Source organism: Anas platyrhynchos, chromosome 1 (assembly GCF_047663525.1).
Source record: "Anas platyrhynchos isolate ZD024472 breed Pekin duck chromosome 1, IASCAAS_PekinDuck_T2T, whole genome shotgun sequence".
In the NCBI taxonomy this organism is placed as follows: domain Eukaryota; kingdom Metazoa; phylum Chordata; class Aves; order Anseriformes; family Anatidae; genus Anas; species Anas platyrhynchos.
The window spans coordinates 195,910,182-195,936,087 of NC_092587.1; the positions used below are offsets into that span (position 1 = coordinate 195,910,182).

General features: G+C 52.3%; 1 protein-coding gene across 4 annotated transcripts in view; it reads right to left on the reverse strand.

The window, feature by feature from the left end:
- Window positions 1-25,906, reverse strand: part of AMOTL1 (angiomotin like 1) — a 72,562-nt gene that overhangs the window by 25,551 nt on the left and 21,105 nt on the right. For 2 of the 4 annotated variants that reach the window (XM_038176479.2, XM_072032771.1), the window contains exons 4-6: window positions 18,406-18,552; window positions 15,302-16,199; window positions 4,737-5,004 (exon numbers count right to left, since the gene is read on the reverse strand). In XM_038176479.2, coding sequence (XP_038032407.2) covers window positions 4,737-5,004; window positions 15,302-16,199; window positions 18,406-18,552 — 1,313 coding nt within the window. Of the gene's footprint in view, window positions 1-4,736; window positions 5,005-15,301; window positions 16,200-18,405; window positions 18,553-25,624; window positions 25,778-25,906 lie in introns of those variants that run through there. The other 2 variants (XM_072032772.1, XM_072032773.1) reach the window with 2 other exon arrangements.

The window sequence follows — 25,906 nt, forward strand, 5'->3', positions numbered from 1 at the left end:
GTATCCCATGCTATGGCACTTTCTTGGGTGAACTACAAATGATTATTCTGACTTTCCCTTTTTTTTTTTTTTAATTTTTTTTTTTTTTCAAAGCAGGACCCACAGGAAGCCCTGTTACATTTCAGCTAATCACTCCTGGAAATGTGGGTCCTCAGCCTGCTGAGACACAGCCAGACACCAAGAGGGTTCCCACCATGGGGACAGCACGTTCAGAGGAACACTGCATAAATCCTAACTGCATCGCAGCCAAGTGTATGCAAAGATTTGTTTTATACTTCCCTGCACTCAGAATGCTTGGCAATGAATTTACTTCCCACAAACAGGAAATCAGTATTAAAAATATCATGCACTGGAGAATCTTGGTTTAAAATTCATCCTGAACATTACTGTTGTTCAAAAACACAATAAGTTTTCTTTTTCATAGAACCACAGAATGGTTTGGGTTGGAAGGGACCTTAAAGCCCACCCAGCTCCACCCCCCTGCCATGGGCAGGGACACCTCCCACCAGCCCAGGTTGCCCAAAGCCCCATCCAGCCTGGCCTTGAGCACCTCCAGGGATGGGGCATCCACAGCTTCTCTGGGCAGCCTGTGTAAGGAATTTCCTCCTTACATCTAATCTAAACCTCCCCTCTTTTAGTTTAAAGCCATTCCCTGTTGTTCTATCACTCCCTGATAACGAGCCCCTCCTCGGTTCCTCTCCCGTGCTGTTACGTGTATTTTTCCTCATACACAGAACAACAGAAGCTCATACAAAGCCTCACCAAATTGTATGACGTATTTCATGAGAAAACCCATTTAGTGTGAATTTTGCAGAATCAGAACATACCAATTAGTTACTCAACTAACAGCATGGTTGCAGTCACTTGATCCTCTTATGGCTTTTTCTTTCTTTTTTTCCTTTAACGTGACCTCTGTTAGCAGAAGTTCTCTTCCTGTAAGTAGCAGAGGCTGTATTCAAGCTACCTTGCTCCTTGACCATTTACACACACTGAGTTTCTCTAAAGCTCCCCTTGAAAGGAAGGTTTGGCTCAGCAAAAATCATCTTTAAGGCACTTTCCTGAGCTCTTAAGTACAGGATCCTGGCTGGACATCATGCTCAGCCAGGTGTCCCAACACCCTCCTGTGTCTCCCTTCTCCCACTGAGCTGTTCCTGCAGGAGATGCCTGCAGATGCTGCAGGAAAGTTAAGAACCTCCATCAGTGATGAACAAAATTAAAGGAGGGTAGAACAGCAAAAAATTATGCTGATGCTTCTCAGGAGCTCTGGGATTTCCTTTCCCTTCTTCTGCTGGTGGAAAAGAACGATTCAGCCTCCTCTCTCCCTGGTAGCATCTCGAGCTGACCTACTCAAACAGCCCCCACAAAACAGCACAGGAAAGAGCCAGCCCAGCCCAGCAATTAAACTCCAGCAAGGTAACATTGCCCAACAAAAATACAACGGCAAAAAAACATAATGCTCTACTTTAGCACAAAAAAAAAAAAGAAAAAAATTAAAACAGGCCCTTCCCTCCCAGTTCTTTTTAGATAAGAAAACCAGACAACACATCAGACAGCACAGGGATTAATCGCTGCCTTGTACCTCTCTGCACAATGTCTGTTCAGACTTGACTTAGAATTTGACAGCCCTCCAGGCTGATCCGTTCAGAGGAATGCCCAAGGGAGCAATCTGCGTCAGGCTGATTTTCCCTCTCTAATTTCTTCTCCTAATTCTGTTATGGGAATACAGAAGAGCAGGGAGGGTTGCCCTACCTATAATAACCTCGTTACACGCAGATGAGAAAGGAGTACTTCTCATGACCCTTCCACTTCCAACAGCAGGGAAGAGTTTCCACGCCCAGCGCATGGAATTTAACTCACTGTTAGGTTTTTAGGGGTGGCATTCAGCTCAGGCGGTGGGAACACAGGAGGACCTGCCCCGTCCATGTGTTCAAACATAAAAAAAAAGCAGGGCAGAAATGATAACGTGCATTAAGATTTTGGTTCAGGAAATTTTCCTGAAGCAAGAATGCACTTGAGCATGTGTTTTGCTTTAAGAGTCTGCTTACATTCCCCTGAAGTCAATGGGATTCGAGTCCACGCTCTGTTGACTGAAGTGAGACTTCAGCCCCGTGCCTGAATACCTTTCTGTTGGTGTCTGATGCAATCGACTCGCAGGGCATCCAAGATAAAGAGAGAGCCGTTCCTAAGAGTGTGAAAGGAAAACTGAACATTTTTAGGGCATCGTACCTCTTACTGAACAACATGGCTTTTGTAGAATTATTAACTGGAATCCTTACTTTTGCCCACAAAGGCCACGGGGAAGTCAGCCTTAAAATCCTTACAGCCATCTTCCCCAATAATGCTGCTGCAGAAATTTCCTGGCTAAGTTTAGGAGATTCTGTGAATCCAACACAGAGTTGGAGGCTGCAAAGATGAGGGTAGCTACAGTACAACAGGTCTTCTTTCTAACCTTTTTGAACCTTCTGTTCACAGACTTTCCCAAAGCCGAGGCTGGGACATGGTCTCTCAGAGCTGCCTCTCCTCCTGTGAAAGGTGGCTCCAACAACACCCTGACAAAACACAGCACAGGAAAACTGAGCTGCTCTTGAGACTCCTAAATTCAGAGAGAAAAGACCTGAAGCCTAGGCCCACTTCGGTGGGAAGTCATAAAATGACTTGCTGAGGATGCCTTCCACTCCTGCATCCAGATCACTGATTAAGGGGACTGGCCTGAGAATTGAGCCATGGGGACACCCCTAGTGACTGGCCATGAGGCAGGACCATATTGCCATGCCTGATAACTGCTTTGCTCTTTGACTGCCTTCCACCAGCACCCAGGATAACTGTTTCCATAACTTCTCCACACTGAGGTTAAGCTAACAGGTCTGTAGTCTCCTGGGTCTTCTCTTATACCTCTTTTGTAGATGCCTACAACATTGGCCAGCTTCCAGTCAGCAGGGACCTGCCTGGGCTCCCAAGACCTTTGGTAAAGGTCCAGCTACAACGTCTGCTAACTCCTTCAGTAGGCTGGGGTGAATCCCATCCGGCCCCATGGACTCATGAACATTCAGCTGATACAACTGATTATTTTGGTGACCACACATGGGTAGACTCTGCTCCTCCAGTCACGATCCTCCAACTCAGAGAGCAAGGCAACCCAAGATCTATCATCAATATTAAAAACTGAGGCAAAAAAAAGAAATTTCTCCACCTTTTCCTCACCCTTACTTCTTAGGTGACCATCTTCATCAAGTATCTGTCCAATGTTCTCCTTAGGCCTCTTCTTGCTGTTGACATACTTGAAAAAGCCTTTTTGTTGTCGGACACCACAGTGGCCAGTGTCAACTCAACCTGAGCTTTGGCTTTTATGTTATCTCCCTACAAATGTGAACTGCAGCTCTGTACTCTCTGTGTGAAGCCTGACCTTGCTTCCAGAGTTCATATACTTTCTTTCACTTACCAAGGTCCAGGAGAAGTTCCCTGTTCAGCCAAGCCAGCCTTCTGCCCCTCTTGCTTGACTTGAGGCAGAGAGGGATCGCCTGCTCCTGGGCTTTTAAAAGGTGGCTCTCAAAAAGCGACCAGGAACTTCTGAAAAGCTTTCCAGGCATGGACCCCTAAACCTTCTACAGCAGATTCCCAGGGGACACTGCTCACTAGCTCCCTGAGAAGCTTGAAGTTTGCTCTCCTAAAATCCAGGGTGCTAACTTCACTGACCTTTTTTCTAATTACATCAAACATTTTGGACTCAACTATTTTGTGATTGCTGTGGCAAAACAGCCACCTGCTGTCACATCTCCCACAGGGTCTTCTCTATTCCCAACCAGCATGTCCAGGAGGGCACCTTTCCTCGTTGGCTCACTAAGTTGTGACAGAAATTACCTTCAACGTGCTCTAGGACTTCCCCAGACTTCTTGCAGTAGCTTACGTGTTGTATTTCCAGTTTATATAAATAACTCACACAGCCTGGGCCCTTGGGACTCAAAGCCTGCAGACCTGGGGAACATCTGCACTGACTTCAGTGAGCTCCCAGCATCTCCCTTGTTTAATTTCCCCTTCTCTTTCCTTGTCAATCCAGGCCATGAATGAGGCATCATGCTTCTCCAGTGAAAATATGCAGTGTGCATACAGAAAAAGGGGTGCAGGATCTCTCTGCAAACATGTTTTTGAGTAAAATCTTTACCACATAGTTCATTCGGCTATGGGGGCAGTGCTTTTTGAACCAAGATGTCCAAACATATGTGTCTAAGATCCCCTTTTAGAAACTCAGAGCAGTCACTGAAGACCTCTGTGACAACCGTGTTGTCCAAACCTCATCATTTTGGTTGTTCAACCCCGTTGTTCAAATCACGTCAACCCTATTGCCAGCCTTTATGGTTCCACAGAGACATGACAGAGGATTGTGTTGAGTAAGACAGCTCAGGACAGAAGTGGCCAAGCTCTTCAGCTGCTCCTCACATGCAGCCCTGCTGTCTGTGCAGGATTTGGCTGCCCTGGGAGCAGACCCTGCCTGCACAGGGCTTCTGGGGCATGTTCACGAGAAGCTGGCACTGATGGGTGGATGGGGAAAGTTTCCATTTGAAGGACACTCGATGGGCTGCCCCATTAAAGGTGGAGGGACCTTGGGGCACGGGATTACACTTTTGGGAGACCACCACGGAGAGGCGATGGTCATTGCAGACATGACTGCGAACATCTCAAGGGACCTGAATGCACCGGGGAGCACGGAGCCCAGACCCCATCCCCACCCCTCCACGTACCTTCTGCAGCTTGTCGGCCTTCTCGTAGTACCCCTCCAGCTCCTGCCGCAGCACGTGGTTCTCCTCAGAGAGCATCTCCACCATCTGCTGCGCCCGCTCCACGATGGCGAAGGCGTCGGGCGTCAGCTGCGGGCCCGGCGGCGCCGGCGGCTGGCCAGGAGCTCCCAAGGAGCCCGGGAGCAGGGGGCCGGTGGCAGAGGAGGCCTGCGAGGACATGGGGCTGTGCTGCTGGGCCGGCGGCGCTGGGAAGGGCGGCTGGCATTGCCGGCTGCGGGGAAGCACAGGCAGGGGAGGTGTCAGAGCTGCATGGCCTCAAAACACACGCGGGGGCCTCTGCGTGGTTTATTCAGCAGGTTGTGGCCATACGGGTGTGATTCCAGCCCTCGGTCACTCCTAAATATGGGGAAATTGTCTCGCCGCCGGCTCCTGACAGTGATGTATACATCTGGCACGGCGGGATAAAGGCAGCATTGAGTGCAAAGCGGCATTTTGGCCTAGGTGCACAGCTAATATTTCAGCTCGGGCAGCCTCTCCCTGCCCCCAGCTCACCGCAAACCCCACCGCCGAGCGGCTTAAACTGATGGATGGGACAGCAGCACAAGGGACACGTTACTCACCCTTCCAAACCCGAGCCGAGGGGCTGAGCGGCCAAATTCGGCCCCACCTGATGTCCATCAACCAAGCATTTTCCAAAAAGTACGTTTTAGCTTAACGGCCAGCCATCAGGCTTGCTGCAGCCCCCGCACAAGGCAGGGGATCTGACAAATGGATGCATTTACGCCGTTTGGCCTCGCAGATCCATGAATGCCGTTTTTCAGGCAGACAATTTTGTGCTAAATAAATACATAATAAACATGATGGCTTGTCTACACGGCTCCTCAAAGTGGGGTTTTCAAAGGCTCTCAGCGCTGGCCTAATTCTACTGCCGACAATAACAACCTGTCACTGCCTGCCGTCGTGGCAGAACAAGAGGAAAAGCCAACAGGCTTTTGAAAAACCTGCCCTAAAAGATTGGGAAAACCTGGGCCGAGCTCATAGCGATTGGAGAGGACGCCCCAGCAGCTCTTTTCCCTGCACCCACTGCAGAGCTTTGCAGCCGTGCTTGATGCTGCCTGAGCCTGGAGGGGACACGGCAGGGGGAGCGCACCGTGTGGGCTTGTGTGCTTGCATTTGTCACCGGCCCCAGTGCCAGAAAGGAAAGGAGTGTGCGGAGCCCTTCCCACGCTGATTTCCTGGCTGCTGCAGCTGCATGCAGCGGCCTTCCGACAGCGCTCGGCAAAGCCCCGGCTGCAAAAGGAAGCAAGCCCCAACTTCCCCTGAAATGTCCTCAAAGCGAGGGGTCCGAGGCAGCTGCAGAGCTCCTGGGCACTGGCGCTAGGTTAAGATATTGGTCCCTGCTCGCCCACCTTTGACTCCATCCTTTTTGTACCTTGCTGGCAATGCTTTGGACCACATAACCCAGCCCAGAAGACCACCAGCCTTCTCAGTGCCAAGGACACATTGATGGCTCACGTTCAGCTCGGTGTCTACCAGGCTCCCCAGGTCCTTTTCTGCAGAGCTGGGTGGTCCCCAGCACGTGCTGGCACCCTAAGGCACAGATTTTGGTGCTGTCATCGCTGCTGGGGACCATAACGCAGGGATAGGGCCTGCCAGAGACAGGCAGAGACTTCTCCTCCAAAGGAGCTGCATCGACAGAAGAACAATTGCTTGTGGCCAAAGTACCCGTGTGGAAACAGACCCGCAGATGGGCAACAGATCAGCATCTGATTCGGGTGCCGATTGCTGGGAGCATTTTAATCCATTTTCCCCACAAACTCAGACTGCTCAGAGCACGGGAGGCTGAGACAGCGCTGAGGCCACCAGGAAGACGCAGCCCAGCACAGGAGCCATGAGGACCGTGTCAGTGCCACTGCTTGGCTCCACTCCCCTTTGTATTCACAGGTTTGCAACTGGGAAGCTCAAAGCATTCATCTCCCCATTGCGAAAATGTCCTACGAGAAGTCAGAGAGGTTCAAACCCTGGCAGCACCACTTCCCAGAGCCCCGTGCTGAGCTGCTCTGCAAATAAAAAATGACAGCCTGCTGCAGGCACAGCTGTCAAACCACCCTCCGAGTGCCTTTCTCTTTCTGGTGCCTAAAACCCCACAGGGGATCCCGCACTCCTCGAGGGACCGGGATATTGTTTTGCTTGAAAATGCAAAATCCCTTGCAGTGGATGTCACTTGTGATGCAAGAGGTGCTCCACATGTGTGCAGAGGCAGCCAAGCACACTGCATCTCCTCGGTGCAGCTGGCAGCCAGTCTGCACTTACCTGTTGTACCACCACAAATAGCTCAGCTAAACGTCCTAAAATAAATATAAAACAAAAGACACGGGTATATTTTATGCAGGTAAAAGCCCTGCTGTCTGGACACAGTTATGCTGCTCCAAAGACACGCATTTCCTACAGGTACGGGTTTTCTCACTTCTTTCTGGGAACAGTTTTGAGCAACATAACACATTTCTAAACTGATCTCTGAAACTAAACCAGGGGAGATGAAGCACTTTCTCATTTTCAACATAAAGCAGTGCAGTCTCCTGTTGTAGATATACCCTTCGAATGCTTGCAGGAACTCTTGACACTGTACTTTTGGGAAATCTCATCCTCCCATCAGTTTGACCTTTTCACGTTTCAGTCTGTTTTGCGTTATACTAAAGAGGGAGGAGAGGTGCCCAGGGTCTCCTTTTTTTGAATTGTGAATTGTCCATCGAGCTATTAAAGACTTACACACTGTAGCAGCAGCCGAGCACCAGCATCCTTATAGCTGGGGCCACAGGAGAGATTCTCCAAAGCATTTCCAACTCCAGCACAAATGCCACTGCTCCTTTTGATGCACAGCAGTTCAGTGGGCATTAACTGTTTCTGACATTCACAGGACCACAGCATGGTTTGGGTTGGAAGGGACCTTAAAGCCCATCCAACTCCAGCCCCCTGCCATGGGCAGGGACACCTCCCACCAGCCCAGGTTGCCCAAAGCCCCATCCAGCCTGGCCTTGAGCACCTCCAGGGATGGGGCATCCACAGCTTCTCTGGGCAGCCTGGGACAGGGCCTCACCGCCCTCTGACTGAAGAATTTCCTCCTTATATTTAATCTACATCTCCCTGGCTCATGCCAAGCTTTCCATCCACCAGAACCCCCAAATCCTTCTAATCTTTTTAAAACCAGGATGTTTCCTTTTTTCCAGTCACCAGGGACTTCACCTGACTGCCAGGACTTTTTAAACATGATGAAGACTCTTGGCACCTCCATCAGCCAGTTCCCTCAGGGCTCTGGGATGCACGGCATCAGGCCTCACAGACCTGGACCTGTTCAGTTTTATCAGTGGGAAGGATTTTGCTCCCCCAGCCCTAATCTACAGGTTCAGAGATTTGAGAGGTGTGGGAAGCCTGACTATCAGTGAATATGGAGGCAAAGAAGTCGCTGAGTACCTCAGCCTTCTCCACGTCTGTCATTACCAGTTCTCCCTTCTCATCCATCAGAAGGGGCACGCTCTCCTCAGCCTTTCTTTTCTGGCCAATGTACCCACAGAATCCCTTCCTGTTATTCCTTATCCCTTGCCAAGCTCTGTTCCGTCCATGCCTTGACTTTCCTGATCCCATCCCTGCACACCTGAACAGCGTCCCTGTGCTCTTCCCAGGCCACATATCCCTGCTTCCACTGCCTGTGCATTTCCTTCTTGTGTCTCAGTTTGACCAGCAGGTCCTTGCTCAGCCTGGTTGTCTGCCCTCCCTGCCCGCCTTCTTATCATGGGGATGGAGATAAAATAATCATTTAATCTGTCCCAATTTAATTATGACTTAGCCAACTGTAAAATCTCTGGCTGTATATATCCCATCAAATCAACACAGCGAGTCACGTTAACAGATCAACATCTGTAGGAACAGGAGAATTAAAACATCGGCTTTGTTCACATCCGAGCTCTCGTGGAAAAACTCCAAAGGAACAAAGCAATCAGGATTATCCTGAGCTCCTTTGGACTCAGTAAAGAATGACATTCTCCAAATGTTTCTACCATATTTTAAACATTGATCTTATTCTGCATTAGAGCAGGTTAATTTTTCATATTTTCATTTCTGATGAAAATATGGTAACCTTCCAGCCCACCATATTTTCATCAGAAATTGTCCTTAAAAGCATGCAACTGTGGAACATTGTGAGTTCTGAATATTTCTGCAACACTACTGCAGCATTTGTACTAAAAACGTGTATTTTTGTTGACATGATTCTAGAAATAGGGCTCCCCTAGACTTCTGCAACGCAATACTAGAAATGAAAAAATGCAGGAAATAGAGAGAAACACAGATATAGAGAGAGCTTTTCAAGGGCTATCACGCTAGGCTCACTATTCTGCACTCTAAGTGATATATGGATTGCAGTATATACAACTTGCCACGGATAGCTTGCAATACCCTGTCTTCAGCAGAATACTTGGCCATGGATCTCACTTTTGTAAGAAATCCCACAGAATTCAGCACGGCCATCCACGACCCTAAATTCAGGCACGGTCTCAATACACCTATTGGACTGGAGCCCCTGGGAGAAAGAATGATCAACACTGAGGAATATTGAGGGCAATTTGCAGCTGTATGTAGGGGTAAGAAACCAATTAATGATGAAGCCCACTTGCCATTGACTACCAGGAAATTGTAACTACAGAAGAGCTCCTGCTCGATGAAGCAGGACAGCATTAAGAAGCAATGAAACTAAAATCCCTGTAAATATTCTGGGAAGTCCACCTGTGCACTGGTGCAGGAACATCTCGGCTCTCTGTGCAGGGACAGAGCAGGCAGCTGAGTAAGGACTTTGGTTGCAACATACCACGACATTTACATTCATAATTAAAATGCCCTCCTCTAATCTCTTTAGCTTATCTTTCTCTGAATGCTTTGCCTTCCTCTGCCTCCGGGGCACCTTGGCCTGTTTTATCTCCCAGAGGACTTCATCTCAGCTTCACGTGTCTGCTGGGGATGCTGTACCTGAGTCAGCGAAGAGAAACCGGCATCACTGGGGTGAAGGTCTTTGCAACTGCCTGAAGTTTCTGCCTTATGATGAGAGTAGAAAGTGCAAGAGAGCTGCTTGTTTCTGCCCAGCGACTGAGAACCTCGAGCCTGGATGCTAATTTCAGAGCCAGGCGTCCCCCTGAGTTCCAGCATGATTTCTGCAGCATGAAGCAGCCTTTAAATGCGGTTCTTTGTATCTGTGGGTAACACGGAAGCATCTGTGATCCTAACACGTGGGAAAAGGGCAGGATTACAGAGAGGTCTGTAAGCCCAGTCTGCTGGTCATGGTGCAAGGAAACACAGTTATATGCCCATTATTAAATGCCGATACAGCCAGAAATGGGAGAAGCCTTTCAGTAGCCAAGACATAGCCCTTGCAGTATTCCCTGTTTTATGGGAAGAGCAACAGCCTAAGCACCTTGCAGACACAAAGGTGCATTTCAAACCCATTTTTGCACACCTGGACTCAGCCCTCCAGAATTCACCATTTTGTTAGTGATGTTTATTAATGCTGGCCAGACTTGGTCCAACTACTTTGTGGGTGATTACATTGCGATTTGCAGGGGGAAATTATCTGAGAAGACACACTGTATTCAACGTATCTCCATAGTTAAGAAAGGGAGGGGACACATTCCTTCCCAGGAAGCCACACAGAGAATATTCTTTATAAGGCCAGCTGATATTCAGCAGAGGAAAAGGTGTCCTAGAAGAACCACCTGGGACAATAATACAGAAGGAGAAGTGACACTGGCACCACTGACGCTGCCGGAACAGCTTCATTTTTCTTTTGTTCATTTTAATGAAAGCCAGACCGGGCCGGGAGATGATACAAACTCCTTCTGCAGTGGCTGGTGCCACAACCTCCATCGGCCTCGGGGACGTGATGCAATGCTCCAGCCTTCCTTACAGCCTCCAGCATCCACGTCAGCTGGCGGCACTACCTGGCCGAGAAGCATCAGCACACGTCAGCATGGGTGCCTGACAACGATGCCCACCCCAGGGACATCCATCAGCCTTCCTGGGGTGTCTCCAGGAGAAAAAGGACCTCCTTGTAGCCCCCCAGGTGGCTGCAGACGTGTGGTTGAATGAGTAAATACAGACAGGTTGTCTGAAAACAGCAGCGGCGTGGGGGGGTTAAGGCACAAATAACCAGAGAAGCCACAGACTGTGCTAGCAGTTAAATATAGGCTTGCAGATCCAGGCTGGGGGGAATTTTCTGAGGCACATAAAAAACTGGCCTGGCTTTAAAACAGCCTAAATCCACCCTGTGGTTTCGTGCCATCTTTTAACCACACGGATTAAATCAGAATTAAAAGGTGGCCACACGGAAGACTTCTGCACGTCGCCCCTCGCCAAGCAGTGGTGTTTGCAGCTCAAGGCCTCCTTCACATCATGCACATTTTTTATTATTAAATTATACATTTATTACATTACTTATTTATTTAATAAATATTTATTAATTAATCATTCTGGATAAAGGACAGCAGGATCTGACCAGGGACACAGTGAGCAACGGGAAGGAGTCACTGCTCACTTTGATCTGGATCGCTGCTTAAACAGGGCACAGAGAAACAGTATGTACTTGAGCAGCTCGAACAGTCCTTCCCCCAAGGAATAAATACAGCAGGCTACAGCAAGAGGTGGGAATCCCTGTCCTGGGACTACCCTCACACATGTGAACAGGTAACGAGGTGGAAGGCAAGCTCCCAGGGTGCCGATGTCTGACATGGAAAGTGTTTATGAGGTCCATAAACAAGGACCACGCAGTTGCATTGCAGAGGTGATGTTACATCTGATCCGCCTTGCGTTTAGTTCAGCTTTCCACAAGGAAAAAAGTTCTTTTTTCTTCCCCCTCTCAACAGTGAAATAATGAAAGGGCTCCCAGCTCCGTCTGTTTAATGCATTAAAGAACTGACAGCATGGGGCTGCTCGCTGTATCTGAGGGAGATATTGCAAAATCCAAACTGGTAACTAGAAAAAACAGGCTGAAAGCGAGATGCAAATCTGTGCCAGAGATGGCAGCGAGCGAGTGGAACAAGCCTGTAAAGGCTGTGATGGATTCTCCAGCTGGAGACTGAACCATCAGGACTGAATGTTGTGCAAACTGCAGTTAATTCAGTGTCCTGCCACCAAACCAGGTTATTTCAAAGCCCTTTTATCTGACAGGCTCCGGGTCTCTGAACATGCACCTCAGGAATGTTAGCAGGCATCGTTAAGGAATAGCTGCGCTCTAGAAGCTAGCATCTAGGAAAGGAAAAGTTGTTTTATTTTGTTTTTTTTTAAAGATTATTACACCTGGCCAGCTTCAAGCATTCACGAGTTGTGAGTCAGGGCCCGAGGCACCACGCAGCTGACTGAAAAATACGCACATTTTACAACAAGAATAAAAATTGCTTCATTTTTATTTGCCTTCTGTCTTTTTGGATTTTTAAGCTTCAGGTTTCAAGCTCTGCTCTACAATCGTGATGTCCATGAGGTAGAGATCACTGAGCCTAATTTATGTAAATACACTGATTAGTGCAGTATCATATAACTGTAAGAGGTGTCCAGGATAATACCAAATATTTTGATACAGGATAGTTCATTTGGAATGGATATTCAAAGATCATCTAGTCCAACTGCACCACTGTTATTTGTAGTATCAAATCCTACCTGAACTGGTATTTACAGGAAGGATGTGAGATTTTACAACCATGATTATCAAAGGCAGTCTTCCTTTTTAAAACCAGCCACATTGGAAAGAAAAAAAAAAAAAGTTCAGCAGCAGCTGCAGTTATTCCATCTCCTTCAACAGCTACCTGCCAACATCTGTGGGTTTCCAGTCGCAGTTCCCTCATTGCACAAGGACTGGAGGAGGGAAAGAGGAAGCAGTAACCCTACAGGCCTTTTGCACCCCTGATATCTGTGGGTATTCCCTCCAGACCGATGCAGCTTTGTGCTTCAATCCTCTCTTTTCTGGAATGCAGAAGCCTTTTGCGCAGTCCCTCCTCCCCAGAGGGTGCCAGGATGGATGGGCAGGGGAACAGGCACCGGCCAGGACAGAGATGAGATGCTGGGCACAGTGAGATTCCCACAGGCAAAGCTCCATTTCCATTAGGTTCCTTCCCAGGCCCTCCCACAGAGATGAAAGCTGGAATTTCTCACCTCAGTTCCCCTAACAGAAAAACCAGCATCTCCAGACCCTACCCCTTTTGTCACCCAAACATTCCTGAGACCAGGGCTGTAAGGAGACCCCGCAGCCCAGGGGGGCAGATAGGAGCTGGTATACAGCAGGGGAGACAAGAAACCAAACCAAAAACTCCAAAATTAGGAGAGGTGCAAAGACCTTGGGTGCGTACCAGGACACGGAGCAACCCCAAAGAGACCGACCATGTGCTGGAGGTGAAACGGAGCACACAGGGGTGGCAGAATCCCCTCTGTGGGGTGATTTGGGGGTCAAACTGTGCTGCCTTACCGGGAACTCAGCAGGACTGGGGACTGAATCAGCATCTCCCACAAGCGATAAACTCCGACCAGCTCCTTTCATGTGTGGGTGAAGGCGGTGCTGGAGATGTTTGTTAGCACAACCAACAGCTGCTGGAGCCCTGCTCGGGCTTCCTGAGAGCACAGCCTCAACTTGACCCCGCTGCGCTCGAGTTCATGTAGCTGTTTCTTTGCATAAACAGAGATTTTCGCTTAGCTCTTTAAAATATCATTTTGCTCTGAAAAATTACAGGGACTCCGCACAGGGAAGGCTGGGAAGCAAAACACATCTCACTGGGGCTAGGCCAGCAGCACTCTCTGCTCGGAGGGACAGCGAGGGCCCTGTCCTTGTCACAACTTGCAGCATTTACCAAAGCCACGCTCCGAATTCATCCCTGTTCTGAAGCAAAAGGAAAACTTCTCCAAACGCTGCCAGTTTGAGCATCCTCTCCCTGGTTTTATGCCCTAAGATCTTCATAAAGGGAGCAGAGGGGGAGCTGCACCATCATTTTCCCACAGCTAAACAAGTGCACGCACCAAGTTACACACCCAGTCAAAACCTGGGGGCATTTTGGGGTCAATGAAGACCTAATTAAGCAACTCCCTGAATGAAAACCACGTTCACACGAGACACCTCCAGCTGTCCAAATCCAGTGTGGCCGGCAAAACGCTGCCCAACAGGTCAAAGAGCGGGTGGGGTGGCACAGAGGGACATCTGCATTTAGGGAGAGCGAGAAAAGCAGGTTAACGTGGCGGTGCCGGGGACAGAAGAAGCCATATAACCAGGCAGAAGCCATATAACCCCACGGGCCTGCCCTCTGTTTGCAGCCCCGGGCAAGTGAAAGCACCCGGGCGGTGCGGTGCTGGCAGGAGCCGCGCGGCTCTCAGCAATCAGCTCACAGGAAATAAACACTCGGGATTATTTTTAATGCGCTTGGAATAAAACCACCCTCACGCAGAGGCCCAGCACGAGGGGCCAAGGACCATAAAAGTCTCATGTAAGCTTTGTTTGGAGGATTTAAGTAGGGCATAAGTGATGTATACACTTTATCTGGCCCTCTTCGTAAGGGGAAGAATTTCACCCCGCTGGTGGAAGCATCATCGAGTGATGAGAAAGGTCTGAAACAGAGAGGCCTCTGTCTCAGAAATCAGCCTTATGCTGATTTTTCCACAGATTTTTCAATTTGGGGTTTCAAAGATCTCAGGGATACTGGGCTCACATTTTTAGAAAGCAAGTCTTTTTCACTTGCACTCAAATACAGGCCAAACCTCATCTCCAACCTTCTGCTCTTCCACGTGAATCACAAAGCACAAAACCCCAACTGCTGCCGAGGTACAACATGGCCTTGCATTTCCTCACTAAAATTGAGTGTTACAGCAAGAGCCAGACACCACATCAGCTGGATAGAGCTGATTTTTTTTATCACGGAGTCAAAGAATGGTTTGGGCAGGGCAAGACTCTTAAAGCCCATCTAATTCCACCTCCTGCCATGGGCAGGGACACCTCCCACCAGCCCAGTTGCCCAAAGCCCCATCCGGCCTGGCCTTGAGCACCTCCAGGGATGGGGCACCCACAGTTTCTCTGGGCAGCCTGTGCCAGGGCCTCACCACCCTCTGAGTGAAGAATTTCCTCCTAACATCCAACCTAAACCTCCCCTCTTTTAGTTTAAAACCATTCCACCTTGCCATTCCCCCTCCCCAGCTTTCCTGTAGCCCCCTTTAGGTACTGGCAGGCTGCTGTAAGGTCTCCCCGGAGCCTTCTCTCCTCCAGGCTGAACAACCCCAGCTCCCTCAGCCTGTTTTTGTAGGAGAGGTGCTCCAGCCCCTTAATCAGCCCTGTGGCTCCAACAGCTCCACGTCCTCATGCTGGGGCCCCAGAGCTGAACACAGCGCTCCAGGTGGGCTCTCACAGCTTTTTGGGTGAAGAAGAACAACAAGCAGGCCATGAACAGGGAAGCCCCCAAGGCAACTTGGCCCAAAACACCCACAGCCACAAGCCAGAGCCCCGCTCCCACTGCCTGTCACATCCCAAACAAGGCGGCGCAGTGCCCCCAAGCCCCTACCTGGTCACCCCATACTCGGGGGGCGGCTGGTATCGGACAACAGCCACCTCTGTCCGGGCGGGCTGGGGGGCCACATAGGAAGCCTTGAGGACGTCCTGCGCTCCCGCTGGGTGCTGCTCACCGTAGAAGAGCCCGTGCTCGGGCACCTTGCTGCCGGGGGATGCCGCCACCGCCGCCGCCTTGGCTTTGTAGGGGTATTCAGGCGGCGGGCCCCGCGGGTCCATGCCCTTGCTGGGCGCCGGGGTCGCCTTCAGCCCCTTGCTGCCCGCTGGGGCCGGTGGGTGCTGCTTGGCCCCGTTCCTCTCCAGCGAGAGCTGCATGATCCTCTCGCTCAGCGAGCGCACGTGGCCCTGCTTCAGCTCCTTCAGCGCCTCGTCCTTATGCGCCTGCCCGCTGCCGGCCCGGCTCACCGTCGGCCTCCCCTCCGTCCTGGATTTCTGGCCGGAGGCGCCGGCGACATAAAACCCCGGCCCCGTCGGCGGCTGGCCCCGGAAAAATTGGGACTGGGCTTTGGCTTCCTCGTAGGTGGGGAGCTCTTCGCTGCTGTGCGGGGGCTGCGCGGCCCGGGGCTGCTTCTCCATCGCAGCACCGTCCCCCTGGTGCTCCTGCCCCTGCGGTTCCTGCCGCGCCGACGGCTGGACCATTTGTGGGTCCTCTGGCGCGAGGTTTTCTGTGGAAGAGAGAGTGCTGGCAGTGCTGTTGGAGGGGCCGGCGCTGCCCGTGGCTTGGTGCTGTATGGCCAGCAGGTTCATGTTCTCGCTGGGGTTGCCATACCTCAGCTGCTCCTGGATCAGGCGCTGCAGGACCGTGCCGGCTGCCACCTCCTCCGAGCCTCGCATCTCCACCTCTGAGCTCCGGAGGAAGTTTGGAGGGTGCAAGGTGCAGAGGGCTTCCTCGGCTAGGTGGGGAGAGAGAGGCAGCGGTTAGTGCTCACCAACCCGGGGCTTTGCTCAAAGATCGAGGTGCCTGGAACCAGCACCATGCTCTTCACAGGGAGGCCTGGCACCCCTCTGCCCCTCCGAAGTCCCATGGTTGTCATCCTCATCCCCCACCCCAGCTCATCCCTCATTCTGTGCGCAGTGACCCCCAAGAAACACACACTCGTCCCCTCAACACCCTCCCTGTGCCCCACGCTGACCCCAGTCAACGGAGGGACAGGGAAACGTGATCTTTTCTAGGACATGAATTGGGTAAATCCCTCCCTGGAGATGCCTTGCACAGATTAGAGGCGGTCTCCGTGGCAATGCCAAATCAGATGATGCATTTTTGACAGCTGAGGTTTGATGAGACGAATCCCCTCACAAGTGCACTGCTCGCCACAATACAATCTAACACAGAACGCGTCACATAAAAACTCTAAAATTATGCTGAAAAGAAAAGGGCTCAGAGAGTGTAATTAAAAAGGAATCTGTGCTCTGGCATCTTGTCTTAAAACTGCAACTTCCCCTCTGGCCAACAACGCTATTCCTATGTGAGTCAATACCAGCTTTTGTAATTTTGCTGGGGGAGTACGACGACGACGTTAAGGTCACGGCTGTGATATCAGCGTTTTAAACATCACAGATCAAACCACCACAGCAGAGACTACTGAAGTAAAGCAGAGGCAATGGTGTGATTTTTTCTCCCAAGCTGCATTTGCATGGGGTAAGGTGTTACCGATGCTGTACCAAAGCTGCACAGCTGGGGAGTTGGTGGCAAATACCGGAGCAGGCTCCAGCTCCCTTTTCCAGCTCACCCCTGCTTGTTGTGTGTAGCAGCACGGGCATCACAAGCCACAGAAAGTGAAATGTGCAGTGAAGTTTGCCTGGAGCAAAGCATCTAATGGCATAACCCTTCCTTCCAGGAGCACAAGGAGGAGTAAAGACCTGCAGGAGGGCTGCCTGCACCCAGAGGGGTGCTCCTGAAAGACTCTCATGTAGGTAAAAGCAAAAATAAGCCCTCAGCTCTGCTCATGGTCCTCCCGATTTCCTAGGCAAGAAGGAGGTGCTGTTGTGAGTTCAGTTTTTGAGGTCATTCTTGGCAACTCTTTTTCTCTATCCTGCTGTTTCCAATTCTCAAAGGAGTTCTGCAGCAGTGCTTGCATTTGTTTTTTTGGCATTCGAAAGTAGTTAAAAAGCAAAACTTTCTCCTGAGGTCTGGTATTTCCCTGAGGTTTCATCAGTTATTGCACATGCTGTGGGATAACTTCTATACAATCCGGATGCCAGAGGGGAAGAGAAGCCTTTGACTCTGAACTGTGAGAATAGGTCATTTCCACTAACATTTTTTTTTTTTTGTGGCAAAAGCTTAAACATGATTGTAGGGCTTGAGAGAGAGAGAAGATTCCCAGGCTGTTCCACTCCACGCCTGCTCTGCAAAATAGATTTCTCTGCTTTCCCTGGGACAGTATTATCTGTCAGCCTGGCTGGGGTGGCAGCCTGGCCACCAGGTTTCTGAGGGTCTGCCAGCTCCCCAGGCTAGTGCTGGAGCCAACAAGAAGCAGGTAGGTGCACAGCCACCTGTCTGCACACCAGCCAAGCATCCACCTACATTTTATGTGTCCGCAGCTACAGCAAACTCCTCCTGCTGTATTTGCATTATCACAGCGCACAGAAGTCTTGCCGTAATGGACGTTTTTGCAGACTTGCAATAAAAACCTCCCTTACGTGCGAGAAAGCTCGCAGTCTGGTTATTAGGCTAGGAGTGAGGGAAGTGGATAAAGCCAATGCCACGCACTCCAGAGAGCTCTTTATCACACACCACAAGGATTTTCTCTCCTGTGCTAGTCACCCGTTGGCATCCTTGGAAGATGCACTTTAGGAGCCTATTTTTCAGGTCCAGAAGGACTTGGTGGCAAAAAAGCTACGGACCTTGGTCCAGCTGTTCAGAGAAGAGCAGCCACGACCAGAAGGACGAGAGGAAATGTTGCATCCTCCACAAGCACAGGTGACAAACGATGGTGGGTTGTGACACTCATGTCAAAGGCAGCTCTCCTTTGGCTGTGTGAGGATGAGGAGCTGGCCTTCAGCTCTGTAAATACTGCTTGGAAAGGATCCAAGCTGTTTGGTTTATGCTCAGGGAAAAGCCTGCGATGGGTTCCTGTGGAGGAGTGGCCAGCCACTTACCAGCTTTTTCTTTAGTGCTGACGGCTTCAGCTGTTAGTGGAGGAACTTCATGCCTGCCCGCAAACAGCTGGTGGTCCTGGTAAAGAAAGCCGGCGTCTTCCAGGAGCTGGCCCGGGGTGGTAGGCTTGTAGCAAACAGCTGTGGAGCCTGCGAGGAAGAAAGATGGGTTGTCAGGAAATAAACCACGCGCATGACAAAATATAAAGCCACGATTAACGACAGAAGACCAAAAAAAGTAATGTTGAGCCTTGTTAGGTGCTTGAGAAGCCCTGCTGGGGTCACCATCTCTGCTGTCCTCACCACCACATCAGCTCTGAGGAATGAGTGGCAGCCAGCAAGTCATCAGACAGGGGAGGTGGGGTTGGCATCTTCCCCTCCCAACCCCTTTCTCTGGTGCTGCCTCGTCTTCCCAAAGAGGAGGCTCGTTGAGGCCAAACCTTGGAGCTGAGCATCTCATCCCTCAGCAGGGACACAGCCAAATCCCTCTCCACAATGTTCCCAAACATTTGGGGCCAAGAGACGGCCATCAGCCTCCAGCACTGCCGAGGGACGTGCTCGGGCAGGAGGCAAAGGCTTTGTGGTGGCACCAGCAGGGCATCTGTCCCTCCTGGCAGGGTAGGGAGCCCACAAGCACGGGGACCAGCTTGCAGAAGCAGCTCACACATTTTTACATCCAAATCATGGCTGATCCCACACCCCTGCCCGGAGCAGGGCAGCAGGAGGAGGCAGGATCTAGCCCATGGGTATTTACAGCCACCAAGGCACAGAAATTATTTTCCTCCGAGTGCTGAGGAGAGGAACCAGGCATTTCTGTGAGATGTTGATGAATCCAGCACTTCACCATCCACATTATGCACGGATCCGCGTGGCGGTTTGCTATATTTAGGGAGCAAGGAGGGAAGAGTGCTCACTTGAGCAGATACGAGGCAAATCTGTGCGTCAAAATTAGCACGGGAGACAGCTCCGGCACAAATGCTGACGCTGATAAAAATCTCAGGACCCAGTTTCCAACACTACCCCCATGATCTGGCACAGACCATCCCCACAGCCACCCTGCTCTGCTCCTGCACACACGGCCCTGCCCTGGAAGTGGGGGCTCTGCCCGAAACAGAGGAGTTACGGGTCCGGGCTTGGTTTACGAATAAAAGCTGGACTGGGATAAAACAAAACCTGCACATACAAGGAAGAAAAACGGTCCCGAGCATTACAGGCAGCCTAAACCACCAGCCAGGCTTCACCACTCACCAAGCAAAGCCTAAAAGAAAAACTGCTACCAAAATTTTGCTTCCTTTCATTTGCCTCCTGCATTTTGAGCCAGCAGACACCCTCGGGTTGCGTCTTGAAGTTTTTCTATGTGCAATAAAAGCGAATAAAGACCTGGTTTTCTGACGTGGCAGCAGAAATCCTCACCTGGCCGCTTGCCTTTGGGGGTTGTACCCGTGGCAAAGGACTCAGGTGGAGGATTGAGAGACTGAGCAACACCAGACGCTTGCTGGGACACCTTGCACAGGCTCCTTCAGTCATAAGAGAGAGCTTCATCCTCAGGGCAGGTCTGAGCCCTCCAAACAGGGAGGAGAAGCTCCCCAGCTAAGACCCTGGTGTCAGGCACTGCCCAAAAATTGCATGTTTTGGACCAAATTCCTTCCCAGCACAGCTCATGCTGCTCTGAGGCACTGCTCCGAGCCTCTCCTCCCCACGAGACCTCAGCCCGGCCAATTGCACTGCCATCAGGTTCACCTAAAATGTTGTAAAATGACACCATAAATCAAAGATAAAACCGAGGGAGCCGCGTTGCATCACTGAAAGGCGCAGTTTTATGGAAACCCATTCATTCAGCCAGTCAAAACCTTCCCACAAAGCAGCTCCGCTCCCCAAAAACCTGAACGCTCACCATCCACAAGTGTAAAACTTTAGGAAAAAAGTAAAAAACACAGCTGCAAGTCCATGGCACACGCTGCCACATCACCGAGCACCAAGGGACCACCACCCCTCCCAGTTCACATCCCCAGGGAAGGGTTTTAGCCCGGAGGATGCACAGACATCACCCTTCCAGCAGCCGTGCAATCCATTCGAAGATTCCCGACTATTTCAGTGAATCACTCGCTCAGATTAACGCCAGGGACTCGGCGAGGACCCGCAGATGGAGGAGCGATGCTTGAATACTTCCCGTGTATGATGTGGTTTCGGTCTGGGTTTGAGTGGGAGCTGAACCAAAACCCCAAAGGAAACACGGGGCCGCGACGTTACGGGAAAGCCACGTCTGTAGGGCAACGCCAGCATCTCCCAGCAGCACGTGTCCTCCTCACACCGTATCTGGAGCGGGTGGTGGTCCTCCAGCCCACCTCTACATCTTCAGCCCAGAACTGGCAGCGTTTTAGAGCCCACATCTGTCCTCCTGCCTCGCAGCCGAGCCAGCAGGGAGTAGAAATGCCTCATTCCACCTTCAAAATGCTTCCTCCGTGGAAGTTTCCCAGGTCAGCGAGAAAGGAAGAGGATCACTCAAAGGCTCTCCAGCCCCAAAAGAGCTCTATGAGCCCCTCCAGCATGGGTACCATCATTTCCATCTCCAAAAACTGCATCAAACAAGCAAGCACTGAACCACAAAGCCTAACAAAAGGAGATGGGGGTGTCCAAACCCCATCGCTGCTGAGGAATCGGGCGAAAATACCCAAATTTAAGGGCAGCTAAGGCGGAACGCTGTCTGTTTCGCTTCAACCCGATGCGCCGATTCCCAAGCACGTTTCCATTCAGAAAAAAACAAAAAAAAAACAAAAAAAAAACAAAGCAACCCACTGCCGAGCTCGGCATGGAGCAGAGCAGCCAACCTTGGAAAGCAGCTCCCGGAGCTGGCAGGGGATCAGATGGATGCGGGAAGAGCGGGGCCAAGCCTCCCCGCCTGGATGCCCACAGATCAGGTGCATGGGCGTGCAGGGGCACACGGGCGGCGGCAGAGCTTTCATCTCGCAGCGATAGGAGTTGTATGAAATTTTAATCACTCACGGGTTGTTTTTTTGTTGTTTTTTTTTCTCCTCTTCCCCATCTTCCCAGGCTCGCCTGCTGTGGAGGAGCGGGATGCACGGGGGGGGGTTACCAGCAGCGGGATGTTATCGCACCTGCACCGCCAGGCGGGGCGAGGAGACGCGCTTTCATGTGGCCTGGGCACAGGTTTGCAGGAAAATAATTGCCTCCATTTATTACGAGCTGCGAATTCGCCTCTAAGGCTACGGCAGCGATCTGCAAAACCGCCTGGGTTTGTAACGAGGGCCCGGGGAAGCAAAGCAGGAATTGCACGGCGTCGAGGAGCGGAGCACAAAGGCTGGGGCATCGGAGCAGCGCCCGGACCGGAGGCATTTCACCGCCCTGTCAATTCCCCTTCCCAAGGCATGAAGAAAGCCTTTCATCCGCCAGAGGAGTCATCATGCAAATTCTTAGGGAATGAAAACGCCTTTTTTTTAAGCAGGAAATAATATAATCAGGCTTCGGCCAGCCACAACGCATCGACAGAGCATCAGCAGAGCCCGAGTTGAAGCCAGGGTCAGCTGTGCTGTACTTAAAGACACGACGGCGCTGCAGACAGGCCCTGGCCCGCTTTCACGGGATATTTAAGCCCTTCCATTAATTAAACAGGAGTGAAACGGGACCTAGGAGGGCACAGACACTGCGGGTCATTAGGTCTGGTTCCTCCGTACTTCAAGCAACCGCGTTATAAACTCCCCTCGCGCTCTGCTTCAACGGCACCTTAAAAAGCAGAAATTTTTAGTTTTTGCCCCGTTCCTCCCCTTTGGAGGCTGTTTAGGGTCCTGTTCCTCTGACACACACAGAAACCCTTCTCGTTTCCCCGCCATGGCTCTCTACCCACGGATTTTTGCGCCAGCGCCGTCCTTTAGGTTAAATAGCTTTCTCCCTGAGTCATTCCCACAAACTTGCGAGCGTACAAAGGAGCCTGGGAGCCGGGCAGAACAAAAATAGTACAAAGCCCGTACAGTGCTCTTGAGCGGAAAACGCAGCCATTGAGCTCTATCTGAAGCATCTTCATATTTCTCGAGCTTTTCCTTTTTTAAACGCAGCCAGCGCGCCCCACTCCAGCCACCTCGTTTGAGCCACGGTGAGAGCCGCTCGCGGTAACCCGGCCCCGAGCGCAACGCAAGGGCTCTGCCGACCTCAAACGGCACGTCTCGGGGGAAAAAAAGACACCAAGCCTGCCTCCCGCCCGAATGTATATTGAAACGATGAGCCTCCCGTTATTAAATCATTACACGCAATTTATATGCGGCCGCTTTCGAGAGGCAGAAGCGCTAACGAGGTAATTGCCTCCCGCTCCGGCTCCCGAACAGCTGAGCTCAGATTTGCAGCGGGGAAAATCGCTCCAACGGCCCACAGCGAGCAGCCTGCGGCTCCAAAAAGGTTCAGAAACGGCCCCAAATTGACAGGTGATGCAGGCAGGGGAACACGAACCCACTACGGGACACCCAAATGCCCTGCTTGGCCCCAGGACCCGCTGCCCACCCCGAGCAGTGCGCCCCGGTGCCTTCAGCCACCTCGTGGAGCCCCAGTGGGGTCCCCAGATCCAGCAGGGATTTCCCCTAAATAAACCAAACCGAAACACATTTACATCTAGAAATTCTAGTCCCGAGAACTGCTCCGTTGTTTAATCCCAGGCTCTGCTTTCCTGAAAGGCAGCCTCCCACTGCTGCTGCTCCAGGATGCCTCCGGAGGGACTTCGTGCTGCTTTACGCCGCAGCTTTATGCCCCAAAAATTCAGTGCTGGAGCCCACCCACTGAAAAAGCCCCATAAAACACCCCAAAAAGAGATATGCTTTCTAAACGCCTGAAGTTTCAATAGAAACAGTTTCCCTAATGATTTTTTTTTATAGAAAAAGGTGATGATGTTCCCGTTATTAGCATTATTTTGTATTTCTACTCCTGATGAATGAAGGCCGTTCTATTTTAAAACTCGGGGCATAAATGGGAACCAGATGACATCCACCCCAAAGCTGCCAAAAAAGAAACTGCTGTAGGAAAGCACAAATCCTCCCGGGGTTTTCCCAAACCCACCCAATATTCCCCAGCACCACAGTTTCCACTGGGACCCCTCGGCCAGCCGCGGGGTGAGGAGCGCTCAGCCCTCCTCTTCGTGGTTTCAGGTCCTGGGGGGCCACGAAAGGCACGCTGCCCCTCCTCACCCCAAGGAACGCTGCCCCTAAAGCCAGCCAGCCGCTGGAAACACCTTCAGCATCGTCCCTAAGTGCCCACGGCTCCTCCTGGGCGATCGGATCACCAGAGCCCTCCCCGGTGAGGCCGAATCCCCGCAGCTTCCCGAAATTGGGTTGGATTTGTCTGACCGGCAGCGAGGGAAGAAATGGTTTGAAACGAGCAAATTTGGAAGCACGGGGATGGAGCAAAGCAGCCAAAGCTTCTGCAAAGGAAACCTGTGCTTCGATCCGGTTTCACACCGCTTTGCTCCAGCTGCCACGGACCTGGTGGAGAGGCAGGGCACGGCCCCGAGCTCCTCCACAGCACCTCGGTGGTTATTTGTGGGTATAAAGGAGGAATAAGTGAGAGCCACCCCAAATCCTGCCAGCTGAAGCTGCCCTCTCTCAGCGCTTCCCCAGGGGAAAGCCAAGCCCGGGGCGCATCCCTCCCTCGTTATTTGCCACCCCAATGACCAGCATCACCCCGACATCACCTCCTTCTGCCCTTTCTCCCCTTCACAGCCTCGCTCCCCGGCAGGATGGGGACAGGATGCTCTTTTTGTCCGAAACACCCCCTTGCCAGCCCCGAGGGCTGGATCCCTTTCAGAGATTTTAGACCAAAAACTCATTTGGAGTCATTTCCTAACGAGAGGTACGCACACACACCCACGGCCATACACCTATGGGAAGGGCACCCTGGAAAAACAAGGGGACACCCCGACTTCAGAGCCTCTCAGAAAGCCACTTGAGCTTATTTTGGAAGGGGAAAAACACACAGATCCCTACACAAATACCAAAGCAGAAAGCCCGGAGCTGGCTGCACGCAGCCCGAGACCCCACAGATACCCCAAGAGCAGCTCTGGGTCCCCGCAGGCGCGTGGCAGCCCCACACGGCACCGGGAAAAGGAAAAAAAAAATGAAAAACACACAAAAAAACACCGCACACCACTTTTTTTTTTTTTCCATGGGCAGAGGAAAAGGAGCGAGCGGCGACCTTCCTGGATGAAAAACCACGGAGCACAAAACCTGCCAGGAGGACTGCGATGCGGGGGGGGACTTGGAGTGGGGTTTGGGGTTTTTTAGGGGGTTGAACTCCTCTTTCGATGCATTTTGGGCTCGGACATGAGTTTCTCTTTGCTCTCCCTGCAGGGGTAGCGGGGTGAAAGCTCACCCCCCCCCGCACCACTAGAAGAAGCAGTGGCAGGCCCCAGGTCCCATCTGCAGCAAAGCCCCAAATCCCACCAAATTCCCCCAAAACATCACTTTTTGGGGCCGCCCCTGTTCCCTCTCCCTGCTCCTCTCCCGGTTTTCGGTGCCGAGTGGGGAAAACTCCCCCGGGGTGCCCGGGGAAGGTGCGGGGGGGACACGGCCCCAAACCCACCGGAGGGGTCCCTACGGTCACGGGGGGCATCCCCACGGCCACCAGCGGGTCCCCACGATCGCGGGTGGGGTCCCCACGATCACCGAGGGGGGGTCCCATAGTTATGAGGAGGTTCCCACGGTCACGGGGGGGGTCCCACGATCGCGGGTGGGGTCCCCACGATCACGGAGGGGTCCCCACAGTAACGGGGGGGTCTCCGCGACCACCGGGTGTGGTCCCCACGGTCACGGGTGGGTTTCCACGACCACCAAGGGGGGGGTCCCATAGTCATTAAGAGGTTCCCAGGATCACGGGTGGGGTCCCCATGATCACGGGGGGGTCCCCGCGACCACCGAGGGGGTCCCCACGGTCACCGGGGGGGTTCCCACGATCACCGAAGGGGGGGTCCCATAGTCACGAGGGCGTCCCCACGGTCACGGGGGGGGTCCCACGACCACCGAAGGGATTCCTGTGACCACCGGGGGGGGGTCCCCACGGTCACGGCGGCTTCCCCGGGCTCCCCCCGGGAACATCCCCGGGCGCACACGTGGCCGCGGGCAGCCCCCCCCGCTGCTGGGGGACGGACACACGGCTAGGGTCGGACCCACAGACAGACAGACAGACGGACGCGGACACACGGCCGGAGCCCCCCCCCCTTGGCTCTCACCTCCGGCTCCGCGCCCCGCCGCCCCCGGCAGCCCCGCGGCCATCCGCGCCCCGCCGCTCCCCGCCGCCAGCAGCGCGGGGCCGCGGGGCGGGGCGGGGCTTAACCAGGGGGCGGGGCTTAACGCGGGGGGCGTGGCCTAACCCAGTGGGCGTGGCTTAGCCCGGTGGGCGGGGCTTAAGCCTCTGGGTGGTGCCGGGAGTAGTGGGCGGGGGTGGGTGGTGGGCGTGGCTTGTGCGAGTGGGCGGGGTTATGGGGCTGGGGGCGGGGCTAAGGGCAGGGGGC